Source organism: Sparus aurata, chromosome 6, assembly GCF_900880675.1.
Source record: "Sparus aurata chromosome 6, fSpaAur1.1, whole genome shotgun sequence".
In the NCBI taxonomy this organism is placed as follows: Eukaryota; Metazoa; Chordata; class Actinopteri; order Spariformes; family Sparidae; genus Sparus; species Sparus aurata.
Window position 1 is genome coordinate 12,961,005 of NC_044192.1, and position 19,973 is coordinate 12,980,977.

The 19,973-nt window shown below is 38.3% G+C and overlaps 2 protein-coding genes across 2 annotated transcripts; one reads left to right on the forward strand and one right to left on the reverse strand.

Annotated features, from left to right (window-relative positions):
• Positions 1-792: 792 nt before the first annotated feature.
• On the reverse strand, positions 793-4,436 carry bloc1s1 (biogenesis of lysosomal organelles complex-1, subunit 1). Its single transcript, XM_030421245.1, has 4 exons — positions 4,196-4,436; positions 3,989-4,061; positions 2,591-2,723; positions 793-2,258 (listed from the first exon to the last, which is right to left on the reverse strand). Exons 1-4 carry the CDS (start codon positions 4,254-4,256, stop codon positions 2,148-2,150), a joined length of 378 nt encoding a protein of 125 aa, XP_030277105.1. The 5' UTR covers positions 4,257-4,436; the 3' UTR covers positions 793-2,147.
• Positions 4,437-5,280: 844 nt separating this feature from the next.
• On the forward strand, positions 5,281-19,162 carry itcha (itchy E3 ubiquitin protein ligase a). The gene is made up of 24 exons (XM_030420818.1): positions 5,281-5,417; positions 6,406-6,476; positions 6,645-6,786; positions 7,056-7,180; positions 8,247-8,378; positions 8,680-8,728; positions 8,954-9,132; positions 9,358-9,646; positions 9,847-9,942; positions 10,236-10,410; positions 10,719-10,788; positions 10,918-11,002; positions 11,489-11,617; positions 11,733-11,805; positions 12,755-12,826; positions 12,935-13,023; positions 13,185-13,344; positions 13,565-13,698; positions 14,506-14,646; positions 15,022-15,142; positions 15,284-15,388; positions 15,685-15,781; positions 15,925-15,997; positions 16,510-19,162. Exons 2-24 carry the CDS (start codon positions 6,452-6,454, stop codon positions 16,607-16,609), a joined length of 2,661 nt encoding a protein of 886 aa, XP_030276678.1. The 5' UTR covers positions 5,281-5,417; positions 6,406-6,451; the 3' UTR covers positions 16,610-19,162.
• The last annotated feature ends 811 nt before the right edge of the window (positions 19,163-19,973 follow it).

Sequence of the window (19,973 nt, forward strand, 5' to 3'; positions counted from 1 at the left end):
GTATTCCAACTTGTCACTGTGAAGGATTTGCTTCTGGATCACATCCGGTGATTTTACAAGCATTGTACAAAAATATCTGGTATTTCTTCTTTTTAGTACCTTCTGGCTCCCACAGGTATACAGGCGCATGAAGTACTTTATGTTTAAAAAAAATGATTATAATCCCACATATTTAAGCCTTACGTACCCTCAAAAACATGTGTATAATCTCATCGGCTCGTTCAGTTCACTGACCAGTTATATCACTTTCAAATGGCACACAATATTAGCAGTATACTCTTTTGTCAGTAACTTAAATGAATATTTCAAATGTTTTCAGACTAATCAGCTCATTCCGCTGGTGTTGACAATAAGTGGCCATTGTATTGTGGCTTATCAATGTATGACTTAAACGAAACCCTGGTGCAATGAGAAAAATGATCTGAATATCATAACTTTTTCTCTGTCAAACACTCTGACATTTCTGTGAAAATGTTTGCTTGGACAAAAATAAATGTTCACATAAAGACTACCACTGTGAAGAAGAACAGGCATGTTTCTATGTGAGGGGGAAACTGAAGGATCAAGTGTATTACCAGCTGGTTCTTGACCCTGGCTTTTCTACCATAATAGTAGCCCTCACAGTGAGTTGAAAGTGTAACTCGTTACTAAACACGCCTGCACTTACATGACCACACTAAACAGCCAAGTACATTGTGACATAACTCTCTTTCACGTCACACATTTCAAAAAAGTGTCACCCCAGCCAGGAAAATACAACCAGGTTATTATTTTTTGGTGGTTTACCAATAGTTTTCTTGCAAAGCTTTATTGGACCTCATTAGTTGTAACCCACAAATATATACCACGATACACAAATATCACACTGTCCACAATACTGTCAACACAAAGCTTTTAAAATGTTTATGTAAAGTCATATTCAGAAAAACAGAGAGATATCCACAGCAAATATCCATAACAGAATCTGTTGAAATACATTTTATTCTCACATATAAATGTGTTTACTGATACATTTCGTGACGTCCCTCCTATTTGTTTGCAGATTTGTGTCAAATTTCAACCTCAGTACACAGAAGAAACTTCAACAAATGTGAGGTGCAGTAATTCGTACATTTGTAATTCTTTCATTTTATTAGTACTTCTGTTGGTATGACTTTACACAGCACAAATAAGAAAATACGTAGTGAAATATTCATGGATCATGGTACACTTTTATGGATTGTTTTCTGTGGGTTACACCTAAATTTTAAGATCTTGATTCATGTTATTACTTTGGAATCTGGTCTACTGCCTTCCATCAAAACAATCCTCGATCGGCAAGTATTTTACAACTAAAAAGATTTCCCAAGCATAGCTGTTTAACAAACCTGCTAAAGTGCCCCTTAAGCATCACGAGGTTCTCATGCAAAGGTTTACTTTTCCTGATTTTTGATTTCTTCTCAGATCACAGCTGATGTGAAGCCTGACATACGGTCATACTTCAGCTGTCTTTTCATTTTGCCTCGTTTCACAAGAAAAAAACACCAGTGCATTTGTTAACTTTATTTAAAAATAATGTTCCATCAGTAAGTGGCAACAAAATTTTAAATTAAGTAGTCTGGCAACAAACAGTGTCAGTCATCACTGTGCAAAGGCATATAAAACATAAAGTTCAGGTATCAGGTGCTGAAAAGAAGCTTCACTATCAAACGCTTTTAGGGGTAACAGACAAGGAAACAGGCGGGAACTGTCTGCAGCCCCTTCAAATGATTACAAGCAGGTGATTTCTAACGTGACATCTTTCAAAAAAAAACATTTTGACACAGCTTCATCCCCAATTATACAAAAACTAAAATGTTATGTTTTAACTGAAGTCGCTACTAAATAGATGTTGGATCTATTTAATTGTACACACGTTTGATCTTTGAACTTCAGCATTATTGTGTGCTAGCACTGGTAGACGTTGCTCTCACACGAGTGTAAGCAGTGATGCAGGTGTGTGCAATGACTTTCAACACTTCTCTGAGCAAAATACCCATCAGCATTAGCCCACTCAGCGGGGCAGGCAGACAAGAAAAGTCATTACTGCTCGAGACTTAGCTCACAGGAGTCTTGTGGATTCCTTTCCAGAGTATTTAGTTTCAGCTGTAAACATCCAACCAATAGGTTTATGAGGAGGCAGACTGAAGTTGACCCTTGTGCACATATTCCAGAGCTGATGCGATAGTCCTCATGTCCATCTCAATGCTGCGGGCCCAGTTCTCCACATCCCCAATTTCCTGTTCAAAAAGAGTATAGAATCAGAGTTAGTGTTCCCATAGTTTACATCTACCAGTCTATCTATAACAAGGACCAGCAACAGACTGGTTTTAAACATCTCCAGACATCATTCCACACCCTGTAAAGACGATAAAAGCAGGAAGTGGAAATTCATTCATGAATTGCTTTTACCACCTGTCAAATCTGCTCAGCTCTAGACTTTTGACAAAGCTCTGGAGTGAAACTAATCTGCTTTTTGTGAACCTGATAAAAGTCAGTGTGATTCTGGACACATTATATGGAGGAAATGTCTTGTTTTAAATGAATTTCTTACTGACACAGTGTATCCTACCTTTAGGGCCTGATTGAAACCCTCCACCATACTGATCCACTGGGCAGTTTGTTTGGAGAACTGGCTCGCCTGCACCTGGAGAGTCTTCACCTCATGGTCAAGCTTACGCTGGTTTACATATGCCTGGGCAACTCTGAAGTAGAACAGGAAACAACAATGAGATGTGCAATACAACAGTGTTGTTAAAACATACATATGGGTTAATTAATTTCATCCTTTGTAGTGAATTTATATTGTAATATTCAAGCTAGACCTAATCTTACAGAGGCACTAAAGGATTTTGGCTGTAATCCTTTCTATAAAGGAACAGCCAACAATGGTCTTTGCATCCCATTCTTGTTCTTTAAGCTGATTTCATCACAACTTTCACATTGTTAACAATCTTAATGTGCTATTTTTGGTTGTGTTGCACATTAGGCGAATTCTCCCCTGCTGAGAATGGACTGACTTTTTCCATTTCTTGAAAACAGCTGCTGGTGGTGGGAAACCCGGCTGGGTCAGTCTGAGTGCAATCTGCCCTACACTACCAAAACTAGTGTGGCACGTGCATACGTCGCCTGTGACTTCAAGGAATATGTTTATCATGCAGAAGAACTATTTAGTAAATAATATGCCTTTAATCAGGAGTTTGATTACTGCGCTCAAATCAATTTTGAAGCAATTTTTAAAAATGTAATCTTTCATCACCTATAAAGATTTGCTCTTTCTGTTCATTATTCCAAGCTGAATACCTTTATGCTGGAGATATCAATTAATTTTACACCTTAAATCTAGATAGAAATTGAGGGAATCAATCAATCACCAATTAACCGTTTATGCATTATTCACCCAACTATTTTAATCATCTCGAAATTCATTTAAGTCCTTAAATACCAAACATATCCTTGTTTTAACTTCTCAATATATGAGGAGCCGCTACCTTTTCCCTTTATATAAAATGTAAAGGTAATATACTTTGTCTTGGCTGTTTGTCAGACATTTGAAGATGTCACCTGGAGCTTGAGGACATTGTAAAGGGCATTATTCAGAGTTTTTTGACATTTTACAGACCATTTGAGATTGGGAAAGTAATGATCAGATTCTTTTATAATGAAAATATTTAATTATACTAGTAAATAACATTAAAGCTGACTGAATTGGCTATTGTAGTTGATTACTACCAACAATGTAACAACAATTTAGACAAAAGATAAATGCAGGCTTCTGATGGGTGTCTTTGTGAGAGAGAAGATTTTAGACCAGAATTTAACAGGATTATGTGATGTATTCCTTTAACCGGGTCACAACTTCACCTGTCACCACTACCACTCGACCATTATGAAATCTAATGACAACACATCTGCTTAATTTCAGGTATAAAGAATAAGAGCAGTGACGCATGGAGCAGACTTCTCATACCCAACATTGAGGTGGTCTACCAGGGCTTCTGTCAGACAGGTGGCTGCAGCAATGGCCTCACGCCTGCGTCTCTCTGTGCAAGGAAAAACATCAACACAGACAAACAAACCATCGATAAATCGGTGGACTACATCAGCCCTCTCACAACTTCCATCAGCTTTGTTTTTAGCATCGGTTAGCACGACAGCTAACCATCTATCCTCTTACCCTGCAGCTCCTTTCGCTCATTTTGCTTCGCCTGGTGCTCCTTCAGTAAACGAGACAACATCTTAAATGGTCGTTGAGATTGTTTCGGAAATGTTTGTTTGTCTTTTAACTAGCTGAATAACATGGCTTTTACAAAAAGAGACGTTGGGTATGCTAACAGCTGATTACTAGCACAGGGCGGTAGGTATCACGAGACCAGAACTTAACCCAGAACGATATAAGTGGGCGTTCCCAAAATGGCGTCTCGTATAAATCTATTAATCATTATTGTAATGTGATCATGTGTTATTAATAACGTAACTAGCAGGTTAGGAATTAGACCAGTTTATGACATGTGCGGTAACACACAATATAAGGACGAACTGTTCTTTATATTATAACCGAATTGTGAAAATGTGTGTTATGGTGATGTCAATATTAGTTTTGACGTCATTCCGTTCTTGCCTTCAAAATAAAAGTGTAAACAAAAAACACTACTACTGCACTTATCGTAACTAAATTGTAAAATGAAATGGATACAAGAACATTCCATGGATTAACAATTACTGTGCACAAACATCCAATAGGCGAGATGGAAAGCAACAACAGTGGTAACACATTTGTATTGGTGTTATGATTGTGAACACTAGCAGTAATAATAATAGAAATAACTCTACTGAACTGTTTTAAGAACATACAGTCTTGTGACAAACATGCATGCAGAAAACATTGTGCTCAATTGGAGCAAAACAATCCCTACTTGCGGTCCAAGAGCTTTTTCAGAGCTTTCAGCCTTATTACAGCACAGTGCTAAACGTGCAATGATCATGGACACATTTCATCAAGGCTAAGCTTGCAAGCCAAGTCACACCCATGAAACAGTTAGGTCAGATTGACCCAACTCCATCTCCAAAGCAGATCAAACTCCATCCACTGATGACTTTTTTTTTAAAATAAAATAATTTAATAATTTTAAGGTCACGAATGAGATTGTATGTTTAAATTGTACATAATGTGTTTTGTAATATAATCTATACTTATAACATATAATAAGTATATTTTTTTGTGCGTGAACAAAATGGGATACATTGTTTTGTTTTGAAAATCTCTCACAGGAAAAGCCGGTCTTGTTCTGGCTAGCGGAACACAGGTCTGCTCTGATGGCAGGCAGCTATCTGTCAACAATCTAGGCAATTAGCTGAAACTGAAGTCTGTGAGGCCCTTTATCGTCTGCTTCTTTCAGGTATGGACGTTTAGTCTTTCACTGAATGTCATGTGTGAGACTATCTAAACTGGGCCATCGACGCTGCTAACGGTGGTGTTAGCATTACTAACGTTAGTTAATGCATGGTTAGCTAAAGCCTCGGGGTTCAGGACGTCGCCGAACAAAGTTCCTCTCGGTGGTGAAACTTCTCAGTTTCCATTAATAATTCACAAAACCATTTATATAATAGTTAGCTTATAATACATTTTAGCTATGTCACATGCGAAACACTTAGTCTACGAAAGGGTAGTGTGTGAAGTTGTCTAAACAACACATCTCATGTTGGCTAACCTCTTGCTAACATGACAGATAAAGCTATTAAGCCACAGTTGAAGCTAACATCACTACCTTCATGTTGCAGATGGCAGGAAGCACGCTACCTCCTTGACAACTATGTTACTGATTCACACACGACATCTTTCTGTTAAATTTTATTTATTAATGTTAATCTGTACTTGCTTTCCATTACCTTCGTATCCTGTCAAAGGACATTGTCAAAGATTAACAAAGTAGGTTTAGTGAGACTTAATTTAGCCAAGGATGGGATTTTCTGTTATGAAAGGTGGTTTCTTGAAATAGCTAAGATTAAACCTAGACACTGATTAGCGTAATGCATAAAGCTGCAATAGTAAGATGAGTTAGCCTGTTACAGAGCCTGACAATAATGTATAGTATCCCTTCAGTGTGTCTATAAACAAACAATCCAAATCATGTAAAAATGTGTGCACAGTTTATGGAGTTTAAATTCATCCTATAAAGAAATATAAGTGTACCCTGCCATGTCATACATGCCCCTTATTCTAGTTAGATGGCCGTATCTTTCCATATTTTCAATTTCTCTCCATGTAAAATCGGGCTGTATTTTCCACTGACTGAAGAAACCTAATAGCCCTATCACTCTTTAAGTAGGTTAGGTGCATAGAGTGTCCCGTGTTTACATTTGATGAGCTCATTGCATTTGTTGCAGGTCCTTCCAGTGTAGCCAATCAAGGCTGCAGTGTTATGGATGAACCATGAAGGCCCAATTACAAGTCACAGGTAGGTTATTGTCACAAAAGTTGTACATAAAAAAAGTACTGTAGATACATGTTTAAAGAGCCAGTAGTTAGGCTACTGGAGATGGTGGTGTATATATTCATAAGTTAATGGTATTAGCAAGTGATGATACATGTAATTTCAATGTAGTGTTTCCCCTTCTCCACCCAGTTCTTTCAGCCAAGCTGAAGGAAAACAAAAAGAACTGGTTTGGTCCCAGTCCATATGTTGAGGTAGCAGTGGATGGCCAGTCAAAGAGGACGGAGAAGTGTAACAATACACACAGTCCAAAATGGAAGCAGGCTCTCACTGTGTGAGTACCAATGCTGTGTTTGTCCTAGTAGAGGAATCAGTTCCCAAATAGCTGATTAATTATTGGATGATGTGCAAATTGATAATACAAATATTATTAATCTAAATTTAATTCAGTCTACATACAATATCATGAGTATTAGGATCTATATTTTAGTTGCATGTTGTAACTGATTACTTGACTGTGCGTCTTTTCATCACTAGTGGTGACAACCCTTAATTTTGAATTTGTTTGAATTTTAATCTTGCCATTTCCTCTCATTTCTACAGAATTGTGACTCCGGTCAGCAAGCTGATCTTTCGTGTTTGGAGCCACCAGACACTGAAAGCAGACATCCTGTTGGGAATGGCCACTCTGGAGATCAGTGAGACCCTTAAGGCTAATGACTTGAAATGTGAGTTCATACTACTTTTCATAACTTGAACATATGTAAAGTAAATATTACATTCAAAATGTTCCACTCACAGTTCCATTTACTGGCATGACATGATATGACTGTGATCTTGTCATAGCACTAGGCTATTTGGTAGCATTTGCTTGTATTTATTTTGTCATTTCAACTTTTAATTTAAAGTTTTAATACAGAAAATATGTGTTGTCCAAGGTTCAGAATGTGGAGCTAATATTTCCAGGCTCTGGGGACTAATTCCCTCAGAATATTATGAGGTATTCAGGAGGACAAAGCACCCACTACATTGTTATTACAGCATAATGGCAAATTGTATCCTTTGTAATCTCTTTCATAGTCTTCATTTTGTGCTTCTGCATCTGTCAGCAGCCTATTCTCTTTGGCAGATGTTGCACAAACTGTATAAATGGTGCACACACGTTCTGTAAGAGTGCATATCTGCCTGTGTTCTTTATGAGAATGTTTTTGTTGGGCTTTGATAAGCATAGCAACCCACATGCAAACTACTCACTAGGTTTTCTTTTCCCTGGGATACAGGCCTCACCTAAACTTATGACCTTCTGCTTGCTTGGAGTGTGTCTACAGCCTAATACAATGGCTCCCCTCAGACTTGGTCAGCATGTGAAACCACGTGACAAGTAGAGAGTCTGGTTCATATTTTTTTTTTATAGCTGCTTGGATTTCATTTGCCATTACTCAACAATATTCTCAAAACATGCTTTTTGCTCCTCAAGACTAAAAAGGTTTGAGAGACCGACACTACCATCTTTAGAGCCCCATACTTAAACTAGCAGGGCTCTAACCGGTCAACAAATACGTTGAGAATGAGAGGATTATGAAATGTGTGTGTTTGTGTTTGTGTGGTGGGGGTTTCCTAAAGTAAATGTGTCTCTATTTTTAATCCCCCATTTATTCATCTGCAGTCTCCACTACCTCAGCGTTTCTTTGATGGTTCAATAGCTATGTCCGTGTGATGAGTTTACCTGAGGTCTGTTGTCAGTCTTGCAAGTTAAAAGAACCTGTTTGACACTTTATACTGTGCCCTCCCCAGTATGTGAGGTGGTGCAGACGCTGCAGCTGTGCTCTGACAGAGACCCCCGGGATGTTGTTGGTGACCTGTCAGTCTGTCTGGATGGCATGCAGGTAGACCCAGAAGCCTTCGCCACAGCAGAGAAAGAACATGGTAACTAACCCCACACAGAGACACAAAACATGTTATACGAGGTTGAACATGGTTAACAAATACAATGCGCAATTATGCAGGATTCTATTAAGTAGTATTAATTAAGTATGAATTACTTTGTACACCAGAGAACACAATTGTGTAATAAACAAGATTATGTGATTCCTCAAAGGTAGATGCTATTGTTATGTGTTTGTTAAATAACTAATCATAAAATCAAATGTCCTTATTAAGTCAATGTCAAGTTGCACTGTTGCAGTGACATTAATGTCACTGATCATGTTTTTCTCTGTTATTCTAGCTACTGTTCCAAATGGAAATGCAAGACAAAATGGAGACACTGGCAACAGGTTTAGTACATTTTCATTTAATAAACATGAATTTAATCTGGGCCAATAGTTTTGTCAATTTAAAAAAAGTTCTAAGTGAAAAAATGCAATCTTTTTTCCGTGCAAATCTTTGGTCAGGGGTTTGGTAAGATAAAAGCATATCTCTTAGTAAGTTTGTGTGTTTACTTATAGAAACTAATCTTTGTACACTGGAAGAATTACTTGAGTAAATATTTTGATTCTCAGGTCAAGCAGAGACACGTCTCCCTCCAGCGACTCAGAGGAGTGGGTTATCGTACCTAATGGTCATGCTGTCAATGGAACGGGATCTCCTTCACAATCTCCAGGGGACTCGAACGCCTCACGTCCTCCCAGACCAGCCCGACCTCCTCCTGCTACACCACGCCGACCAGCAGCCTCACCAAGTAGGAAAGGCACAAGACATCCAAGATTTTACAATTTTACAGTAGCTCACATACAGATTGACAAACCAATCATTTCATGTTCTTACAACCTATGAACTTTCTTTCATACACAAAAATGTTGTGTGCATTGTGTAATGACTGCAATCAAAGAAAACACACCAGTGCCAACAAATTCACAAACTAAAATGTTTTATTCTCTGCCATCCTCACCACTGCTCTCCCAAGCCTCTTCTAGCAGTTCCTCCCCCAGTGAGCTGAGTGAGGGTCCGGCTTCAGATGGATCCTCTCAGGCTTCAGCCAGTGGGTGTTCAAATCAGCAGGATGACTCAGGCACAGGAGCAGCAGCTGCAGCGGTGGCGGCGGCGGCAGCGGCAGCAGCAGCAGCAGCAGCAGCAGCAGCGGCAGGCTCTTCACAGACAGCAAGCGGCCCCAAACCAGGGACCTCAGCTACAGCAGCAGTGCCCACAACAACCCCCAGAATCGCACCCATGGCCAATGGCCCCTTACCACCAGGGTAAAAGAGCAATGCGCTACACTTGGTTCTATGAGACTTCACCTAGGCCATTATTAATGTTCCTAGCAGTTTGATTTACAGCCTCAGAAATATTTTTGGGTGTTTTTAGGTATTTTAAAATACATTTTGTTTCAGAATCCGTTTTCATTTTCTGGCTATTGGGTTATGTCTTCACTCACTCACTTGTATTGTATCTAAAGGTGGGAGCAAAGGGTGGACCAGAATGGACGGGTTTACTATGTAGATCACATTGAGAAAAGGACAACCTGGGACAGACCTGAGCCTCTCCCTACAGGGTACGACAACACTCCTCTATTATTCTATTCTATTCTATTTGTCCTTTCTATTGGATTGTGCTCTTTTGGACCTTGCAGTTATAATACCATAAAAAAACATCTCAGATTAGTACAGACATTTTTTATAACCACTTTTACCATTAATCTAGAGCTGCACTCATTTTTGATGATGTTTTTTTTATGTTTAAATACTAGAACAGATAAAAATGTCAGGTGGAGCCCTTGGACACATCTGACATTTGGCCGACATTGTCAACTCAGCACTGCCTTCTTTTCATTTCCCTTCTCTTTAGGTGGGAGCGCAGGGTGGACCCGATGGGTAGGGTCTACTACGTGGACCACATAACCCGAACTACGACATGGCAACGCCCCACACAGGAGTCAGTGCGTAACTATGAGGAGTGGCAGCACCAGCGCAGCCAGCTGCAGGGAGCTATGCAGCAGTTCAACCAGAGGTTCATTTATGGGGTGAGAGCAGTCACTGTCCTAATAACTGGATTTGTTATGTTTACTGCTTGTACAGTTCTGTATGTATGCATCCATGATCCCAATAATGGGATTTTCAGTGACATGGTTGAGAAACGTCAAACTGTAAACACTCAGTGAGATCAGAGATAACAGAGCTATAATTTCAATTACGCTTCATGATACATTTGAACTCTACTACAGTTCTCTGGTAGTACGTGGTAGTTTTTTAAAATGTTTTCTTTAGACTTGATCAACATTTTTAACGTTCTCTCTCTTTCTCTCTCTCTCTCTCTCTCTCTCTGGCTCAGCTCCAAGACCAGTTGGCAGCCACAGCCAATAAGGAGTTTGACCCACTGGGCCCCCTGCCACATGGTTGGGGTAAATAATACTGAACATTTGTTTCAGCTTTTGCTTACACATATGTTAAGAAAACATTGTTTTTAGGATTTTGGCTGTGATGTTAGTAGAAATGCACTGAAAAAAGAATTGTGTGTGTTTTAATGTCAGAGAAAAGAACAGACACCAACGGCAGAGTGTATTTTGTTCACCACCCAACTCGGACAACACAGTGGGAGGACCCCAGGACACAAGGGTGAGTGCTTGACTGTGTATGCATCTGTTTGTACCATGTACCAAGTGCATCTTGATACTGTCTTACCTTTTATTGTACTGAAAACACTGCAAGTTATTCTGCCAATCCTAGCTGTACTTTTGTGTTACTGTCAGTAAGAGGCGCTAATGTGTAACCAACTTGCTCAACTCCAGTATTTCTAGAACACGTGCTTGCTGGTGTTAAGGGTGAAGTATGGAGAATGGAGTGACTTATATTTGGGACCTCTTTTCAGAAATTCTGCTCCAGGGCAGCCATTTAATACTATATTTAATAACAAATATTGCATGTATTATAATCTCTACTGCTTAGATGTGTACATAAATGAGTTTTTATCATGTTAGTATATCTCACTGTTAGGTGCACGTTTTCTCATTTTTATTTAATTCCCTCTCACTTGCAATGTACATTTTGTGTGTATCTACTTATTATTTTCACATTTGGTTTCATATATTTGCATTTGATCAGGCTGCTGAATGATAAACCCCTACCAGAGGGTTGGGAGATGAGGTTCACTGTGGATGGTATTCCCTACTTTGTAGACCACAACCGGCGAACCACAACCTACATTGACCCTCGCACAGGGAAATCTTCACTGTAAGTTCTTGTTTGTTCTCATCAAGTCAAAGAAGTGATTGAAGAGTGCCACACACGACATGTGTATACTTTATCTAAATGTGCTTAAAAATTGTTTGTTTGGTCTTTTCCACAGTGAGAATGGGCCACAGATAACCTATGTCAGGGACTTCAAAGCCAAAGTGCAATACTTCAGGTTCTGGTGTCAGGTATGTTCTGCACAGTAGGTGATGTAATGTTTTTTTTTCTCTGCGTTGTGAAATCTTTATTCATCTTCATGCTGCTTTTCTGTGGGCACTCATTACTGTCGCAAAGGCATGACAGGTGAACAGGGGAAACAAATAGATATCACCATGAAACTTCCCCCACTGATTACTTACAACTTTTCTTAAATATATTTTTAGATTTGCCAGTAAAGCAAGATGTAATTAAACATGTGCCAGTTTGAGTACATTTCCAAAACAGACGTCTTAACACTGGTTTCATTTTCTGCACATATTAGAGTCAAAGTTTCAATTTGACACAATAGCAAAAGGAACAAGAAGCAGCAGTGGAAGGAAAGGAAGTACTAAGAGATAAATGAAATTAAATGAAAATATACTTTATAGATGTGATTAAAATAGAAATACGGAATGCTACACAGAATGGATTGCTCTGCGTGCCTATATGGATATTTATGACTGGGAAACAAACATTTTGAGGAAATGGCCTTTCAAATATATGTATTATAAAATTCCATACATTTATAGACCCAAAAATGGTGAATAGGGTAAAACTAATAGACGTCCCATTGAAGCTTCTCCAGTCGATTACTTAAACTAAGACAATTATTTTCTGTAGTAAATGTTTTATGATAGATTTCATTTTGAAATATGGAATTAGCACTATCTAATTAGAAACAATATTCATGCATTTCCAGATCCGAAATCTGAACTAAAATCAACACCATAATGTGCTTTTTGGACATTTCCTTTCCGATAGACATGTTATGGCAGATACAAATCCCCAGATGTCTCAAAATAATGAAAAAACAATGATGTCACCTGTAGTGTCTCCTCTTAACGGTGCAGAGATAACAATAACTTTGTGTACAAAGAAGTTGGTTGTCCAAAATGTAAGTATTTGAATTGTTTTTGTTTTGTTTTTCCTTTTCCTCAGCAATTGTCGATGCCTCAGCACATTAAGATTAACGTCTCCCGTAAAACCTTGTTTGAGGACTCATTCCAACAGGTGATCTTTTCAATATACTGTCCTCTTTTGTGACGAGGTCTGTTTGACCGGGTTGTCTTATCAGTGTTTGGGTTGTGTAACTGTTTTAATTCTTTCATCTGTATTCAGATCATGAGCTTCCACCCGCAAGATCTGAGGCGGAGACTGTGGATCATTTTTCCAGGAGAGGAAGGCTTGGACTACGGGGGTGTGGCCAGGTAATTATAACTGAAATTTTGTGCAGTCGCATCTTATTGTATGACTTTTAAGGTGTGTTTTGTTGTCATTTATTGACTGACGCTACTTGCAAACCACACAACCTGTCATTCAAGTGTCATTAATTTGTTAATTTATTTGTCCTTTGTGGTTGTGTTTTCAGAGAATGGTTCTTCTTGCTCTCTCATGAGGTGCTCAACCCAATGTACTGTTTGTTTGAATACGCTGGGAAGGACAACTACTGTCTGCAGATCAACCCTGCCTCCTACATCAACCCCGATCACCTGAAGTACTTCAAGTTCATTGGACGCTTCATTGCCATGGTACCTGCACTATTTGCCAATGCAGTTACTTAATGTGCCAGTATTTGAACTTAAGGTGATGGCACAAGTTTTATGGCCCACAAGATGGGTCATACTTGTGCAGACCAAAGCACAATCATCTTATATAAATTATCCAAAACTGTATATGATCATGTTTGAAATCTAATTACCAAATGTGACATTTATATGACAACAGCTGTCCTGCATTGTTCCTTTCTAGGCTTTGTTCCACGGAAAGTTCATCGACACCGGTTTCTCCCTCCCCTTCTACAAGCGTATTCTGAACAAACCTCTCGCTCTGAAAGACCTCGAGTCCATAGATCCAGAGTTTTACAACTCACTCATCTGGATCAAGTAGGTCTGAGGATAAAAACCTTAATGTGCAACTTGGTGGGTGGGTGGCTAATGGAGATGGTGTACATAATTTGATAGACAGGCAAGAATGTTTATGTCACTCAAAATGGCATAGTGACCATTTTGATGTGGTGTACCTTAAATCGTTTTTATCTTGAGATATTTTATTGTTGATTGCAGTATTTAAGGATTTTTTTTATTAAACAAGAAGAATTTGTCTCCCAGTTACAGCTGATTAAACAAAGGACATATAACATATCTATTAGTGAGCTTTCGTGGTTCTAATAGGTGGCTTTTGTTACAGTAGGGCAGAGCCAGGTTAGCTCAGCTAAATTAAGCTAAGCTGTGAAAAGCTTTTCTGTACAGACATGTGAGCGGTATTAATCTTCTCCTCTACGAGAAAGTTAATCAGCTTGTGTCCCAAAATGTCAAACTTTTTCATTAAGTGCACTCATAGTTGGAAAGTGACTGTGCAAAATTCTTTGTGATGCTACAGCAGATTGTTAAATATAAAGGAGCATCTTTCAGTGGTAATGGCTCTCATTGAATTACATTTTGTCATGATTTATCCCAGTGCTGTAATGTTCCTGTTGAAGAGTCAGATATTTTCAGGAAAACATGGCTGTCATCAGCAAAACTTTCACTAAATGCATTGTGATGCAGACAAAAAAAATCCTGACGTTTTCTATCTTTAATGAAAAGACTTGAGTTGGTTTTGTAGCTCCGTGGTCATACATGCTCTTGGATTTCTTTACAGCATTGTTATTTAAACCACGCTAATAATGATGGTGTCTGTCTGGCCTGCAGGGATAATAACATAGAAGAGTGTGGGCTGGAGATGTTCTTCTCCGTTGACAAGGAGATCCTGGGCGAGGTTACCACCCACGAGCTAAAACCAGACGGAGGGAACGTCCAAGTAACGGAGGAAAACAAGGAGGAATACATCAGGTACATCTGCGTCCTCTGCTGCGTCTCATTCCACATCTGTCTTCAACCAACAACATTTACTAACAAACTGCACACATGTTTAACGTCAACATTTCCCACGATATTGTATGTGAGACCAATATTCCCATTTTCCTGCTAGCATTGGAAAGTAAATTGTCATTTCTAAATAGATGAATTAATTAAATGCATCATATTGGTATAAAATGACAACACTTAAAGGAGACCTGCTGTATATTAGTAGTTCAGATTTAGAATTTGATATTTTTAACAACTTCCTCGCTTTATTTGTATGTAACCATGAATTTGACCATTCCTTCCGTTTGTTTGAATGTATTTTATTTCATTGTGTTTATCTTCATATCTCTCTGAACGCAGGCTGGTGGCAGAGTGGAGGCTGTCCAGAGGTGTGGAGGAGCAGACTCAAGCATTCTTCGAAGGCTTCAATGAAGTTTTGCCTCAGCAATACCTGCAATACTTTGACGCTAAGGAATTAGAGGTAAGTGAAGGAACTAGACCTATTCTTAATTACCTTACCAGAGCAGGAATGTTTGATATTTAGGGTTGTGTTGTTCCTTCTGCAGATAACAATCCTCCATATTTTAGTGTGTTTATGATTTTCCTTCCCATTTACCTTTAGGTGATGCTGTGTGGGATGCAGGAGATAGACCTGGTGGACTGGCAAAGAAACACAATCTACAGGCATTATGCCCGGAGCAGCAAACAGATCCTTTGGTTCTGGCAGGTTAGTTGCACACGAGACTAGATTAAAAAACTATTTCTCATGCACCTCTTCTCACTTTGACTGTAGTAGATTAGTACTTTGCAGTAGCAGTGTGGTAATGTTTTCAGTCTCAGGGTTTTATTTTTCTTTAGCTCATAACTTGTGATGTGATTATTTTTTGTTGTGAGACAATGAGTCAGTGGGTCCAAATACTGTCAAAACCCTGGATTGGCACATCAGTTATGAGCACTATATATTATTAAATTGTCCTTGTAAAGTGAAGATAAGTATGTTAACACTGAATAATCTGTTGACAGTTTGTGAAGGAGATGGACAATGAGAAGAGGATGAGACTGCTGCAGTTTGTCACAGGAACCTGTCGTCTTCCTGTGGGCGGCTTCGCTGACCTGATGGGTATGCAAAATACACACACGCGCGCACGCACACACACACACACACACACACACACACACACACACACACACACACACACACACACACACAGTATGTTAAAATCAGCACTGACTTCTTGATTTAATTTTTCTTGATTCATATAGGAAGCAACGGACCCCAGAAGTTCTGCATTGAAAAAGTAGGCAAAGAGAACTGGCTTCCACGAAGCCACACATGGTAAGACCTGTTATTCTATTTCTAAAATTATCAAAGTCCTCAGTCCTCAGGTATTACAACAGATATTCACCGAAAGGACAGGGGATTAAACTTTCATAACCAAACCCACTTAGTCATGTAGGAATCGGGCAGTGGCTTGCCTTCTTTTGTTGTTGGTCTTTAAGTTGGCATTGGATGTTACATAACACTGAGAGAATGCTTTGTTGTTGGGCTGTGAGAAATGCAGTTGGCAAAGTGTTTATTTAGCAGATACTACTCTACAGCATTAGGTGGAATAGCGCGGCAGTGTGCTTAAGTGCACTGTTTACACCAGATGTCAGAATTACATAAGTGACACTGAACAAGAAGGAAAGCAAAGCATTTCTTCTATCAACAGCTGTGTAAACATTTGTTCATGCACCTGAATAATGTGAAGATTTTTGTTTTAGTTTGTATTGTAAGAAATCCAATGTAAATGTGTTAGAGACTACATGTTACAAGAGTGATCTAGTTTCTTTCTCTTCGCTGCGTAGCTTTAATCGTCTGGACCTCCCTCCTTACAAGAGCTACGAGCAGCTGAAGGAGAAGCTCATGTTCGCTATAGAAGAGACAGAAGGTTTTGGGCAGGAGTGATGCAACAAGAACAGGAGCTGCAGGATGGGTTGGAGGAGCCATATCCATTTCAGACAAGAGCACTTTTTAACAGATTCTCCTTGCAGCCAGGAGCTGCTTATAAACTGATATATGGACGTACAATTCTTCATATTCTGTCACATTATCATCCGCAGTAACCAATGTTTCTAAGCTGTTTCGTCAGAAATTCCTTCATCCCACAAGAGAAACCTGTGAATCCTCCTCAACCTGTTTCACTTCTCACCTATATGATAACCCCTAAGCCAGCTGATTTTACTCAGCCCTGCTCAGCCCACTATCAGGTGATGAAGGCAGAAGAAACGCCTTTTTCGCCCTTTCATGTCTGCACTCGCTGCACGTTGCGCAAGTGCAGTTTCGACGTGTACATCTGTGAATGAGTAAACTCTTGCACCTCATGCACTAGAATGAATAATTTCAGAGGAAAGAACCATATTTGTGCATTTTGACTTAAAACAAGAAGCTTCATATCTACAAGCAACATCAAACGCACAGATATGCTTTTGGACTCAACTTTAATTTGTCTTTTATTGAAAGGATGGATGAATGGATGGATTTTTTTTTTTTTTTTTTTTTTTTTTAAACCGCTGACTGGAGTGACTCCTGTAGCACAGTTTTCTTTAATAACTTTGATAAATGTGATTACGCTAATCGAAAAACGATGATTTCTCTTACTTTGACAGGTTGATTTCTTAACTTTATAATGAGTTGGAACTTGGAACTAGTTTGCACACAGTTATGTGAGCAGTGAGACGGTTGTGATTGTTCTTAAGAGAGGTTGTATTTTTATGTGCAATAGTTTTGTAGAAAACATTTTTGCCAATAATAGAGCCAAACAGTGATTTGTTTGATCATTTTATAACACTTGGGTAAGTGTCAGCATTTAGTGTTGATTTAAATTTTCAAAATGAAGTAGAGAACACTTGCATACGGTGAAGCTTGTTTGGTTGTGATTCCATCTGACAAACTCTGCCTTCCAGAAATGGTCCGTGCTGTCTAAATATCAGCCTACTTGACCGTGGATGCTCCCCTCCTTTACCAGTCAGGGAGGCTGAAAAGTTATAATTATGAGGCGTTACTAATGAAGTGGGAGCTTTAGGATGTATGTGTAATAGAGAACAATGATTTGAATAATTCCCACTGAATGGTAGCCAGCTTTTTGGTAGATATCCAGAGTTTAGTATTATTGTAGATCACTAATGAAGATGCTGAATCCTAACTGTTTAATGTGTTAAGTGACTAATGCAGTTTATGTAAATATACTTAAAAAACATTAGTAAATATGTTTAATGTCTTAATACATTTTAATTCACCCAGACAGAAGTTGATAATTAAGATTTTAATCACTGCATTAGAAGGCAGCCCTAGTTTTATAGGGTGTTAGGTATTCAGATTGTACAGGAGTAGTTTATTTCATGTCTTTTCCAAAAACTAGCTACGCTAACATCAAACTTAAAGTTTCTTTTTAGTATCAGGTAGAGTATCACTTTAAGGAACTGACTATGGAACCAATTTACCAAAGGATTATATTTGATTTTTTTTTTTGTAAAGAATTTGGCTAGAAAGTCTAATTCAACAATCAGTTTTTAATACCCCCAGATGAGTAGGTATCACTATGAGGTACAAGAAAACAAAAAGGTTGCTCAGCTACTTCAATTTTAAAATGCAAATTTCAATCTGTAAAGTGATATATATTTTTTAAGACTAGTAGCTGTCCAAGCATCAAAGCTGTGTGTAGTGTGTGTAGGCAGCGTGGTGTGAATTCCGTGACATAATTTCAATGTTTATCCCAGATCATTACACAAATTCAGTTCCAGCAAGTTCCTTTTTAATTTCCCATTAAAATGTAAAAGGACGTATACACAAATATAACTCGTGAATAAGCCCGTGTATGAACTATGTGGCTGTATGTCATCACAAAAAAAAAAAAAAATCACTGGCTGTTCTCAATGGCCGAAGCTCTCCCTCACTGACTTGACGGGTGTTTTTACCCTCGGTCGATACCAGTTACTGCTCACTTTGTCAGATGTTTCACATTATCTCACATTTTTCCCCTAATTCAACGCACATCCACCTTTAACACTCAGTGTGTAACTGCCAGTGTGCAGACTTGTGAAGAGATTATTATAAAAAGAAAAAAAAAAACTTGATTTTTTTTTTAAAAAAGGGGGTTGTGATTAAAATGTTGACTGTTGAATATTTTAACAGATTAAAACTCATAATATAGCACCTTCACACTCCAAACTGGTTGAATTAACCACTTCACTGTTAAATCTCTGCTGTGTTCCAGATCCATGGGGCAATTAAATGTATAGAAATATGCAAACTAGTGTTTTAGATGTGCTGATTGCATTGTAAATCATGTTGATATTGTAATCGCTGTTTGTTTTTTTTCGAGGCTCTAACTTTTTTGATAAGTGGAAGTCAAGGGTTGAAGACTATTTATTTGGAGGATGGGTTTCATGTAACAATGGACTGGATTGATTGAGAAAATTAAAAAAAGTAATAAAATGATTGAAACACTGGGCTCCTGCAGGACACTTGTGACGTGTTATTGATTATCACTGGAGTGTATTTTTTTTTTCACAATATCAAAAACACAATTCACTGCATATTCCTTTCTCTCTCTCTTTTTTTTTTTTTTTATAAATAAATAAATACAATTGTGTTGAATATTAACCTCTTAAAATTAAGACAAATGCAATGGCCGACGAACAAAATCACAAAATGTGCTGAGGGAATGAAAATGTCATTATGCACTGTAACCTTTGCAGGATATGACTGGTGACTGATCTTTAATTACATAATTCTGAAGGGTGTCAGAACACGTGTTAGCACTCTTTCTTTGCACCTTGTATGAGGCATCCACTCTCACAGCAAGAGCATAGCTGACTAATTCAGTTACCAACGTTACGCACCAAAGTCTGTTATATAGCTTTGATCCGCAACAATCAACAGATTATAGACAAACAAATCAGTTTTGCAGTCTCACCTTACCCAAAATACATTTGCATACAGACGAAGTGACATTGATATACATTTTTCTTTTTTTATTATTCCTAAAATTCACATTTGTTTTCTTTTTATATTGGCACCAAAATCACCACAGTGGTTTAATGTCATTTATTTACTTACGATGAATTATCTGACATCTTTATGATAAGTACAAGTAAATAGTACCTATATACATCATTTGATTACATTTATGATGTATTTACTACTATTATACTGTATACAACAATAGAATGCTGTGTATAAATTAATAAAACAGTTGTAATAATCTATTATTACTTAAAGGAGGCATACTACACCTCTACCTGTGATGTTTTAGATATATTTTGCATGT

What these genes read in the sequence shown, in the direction of transcription:
- itcha (XM_030420818.1), top strand. Translation starts at nt 6,452, where the DNA reads ATGAAGGCCCAATTACAAGTCACAG. An exon ending in TTGAGGACTCATTCCAACAG is followed by an intron (nt 12,827 to 12,934) that starts GTGATCTTTTCA and finishes ATCTGTATTCAG; the next exon opens with ATCATGAGCTTCCACCCGCA. An exon ending in GACTACGGGGGTGTGGCCAG is followed by an intron (nt 13,024 to 13,184) that starts GTAATTATAACT and finishes TTGTGTTTTCAG; the next exon opens with AGAATGGTTCTTCTTGCTCT.
- bloc1s1 (XM_030421245.1), bottom strand. Translation starts at nt 4,256, where the DNA reads ATGTTGTCTCGTTTACTGAAGGAGCACCAGGCGAAGCAAAATGAGCGA. An exon ending in TGAGCGAAAGGAGCTGCAGG is followed by an intron (nt 4,062 to 4,195) that starts GTAAGAGGATAG and finishes TTCCTTGCACAG; the next exon opens with AGAGACGCAGGCGTGAGGCC. An exon ending in GTTTCAATCAGGCCCTAAAG is followed by an intron (nt 2,259 to 2,590) that starts GTAGGATACACT and finishes CTTTTTGAACAG; the next exon opens with GAAATTGGGGATGTGGAGAA.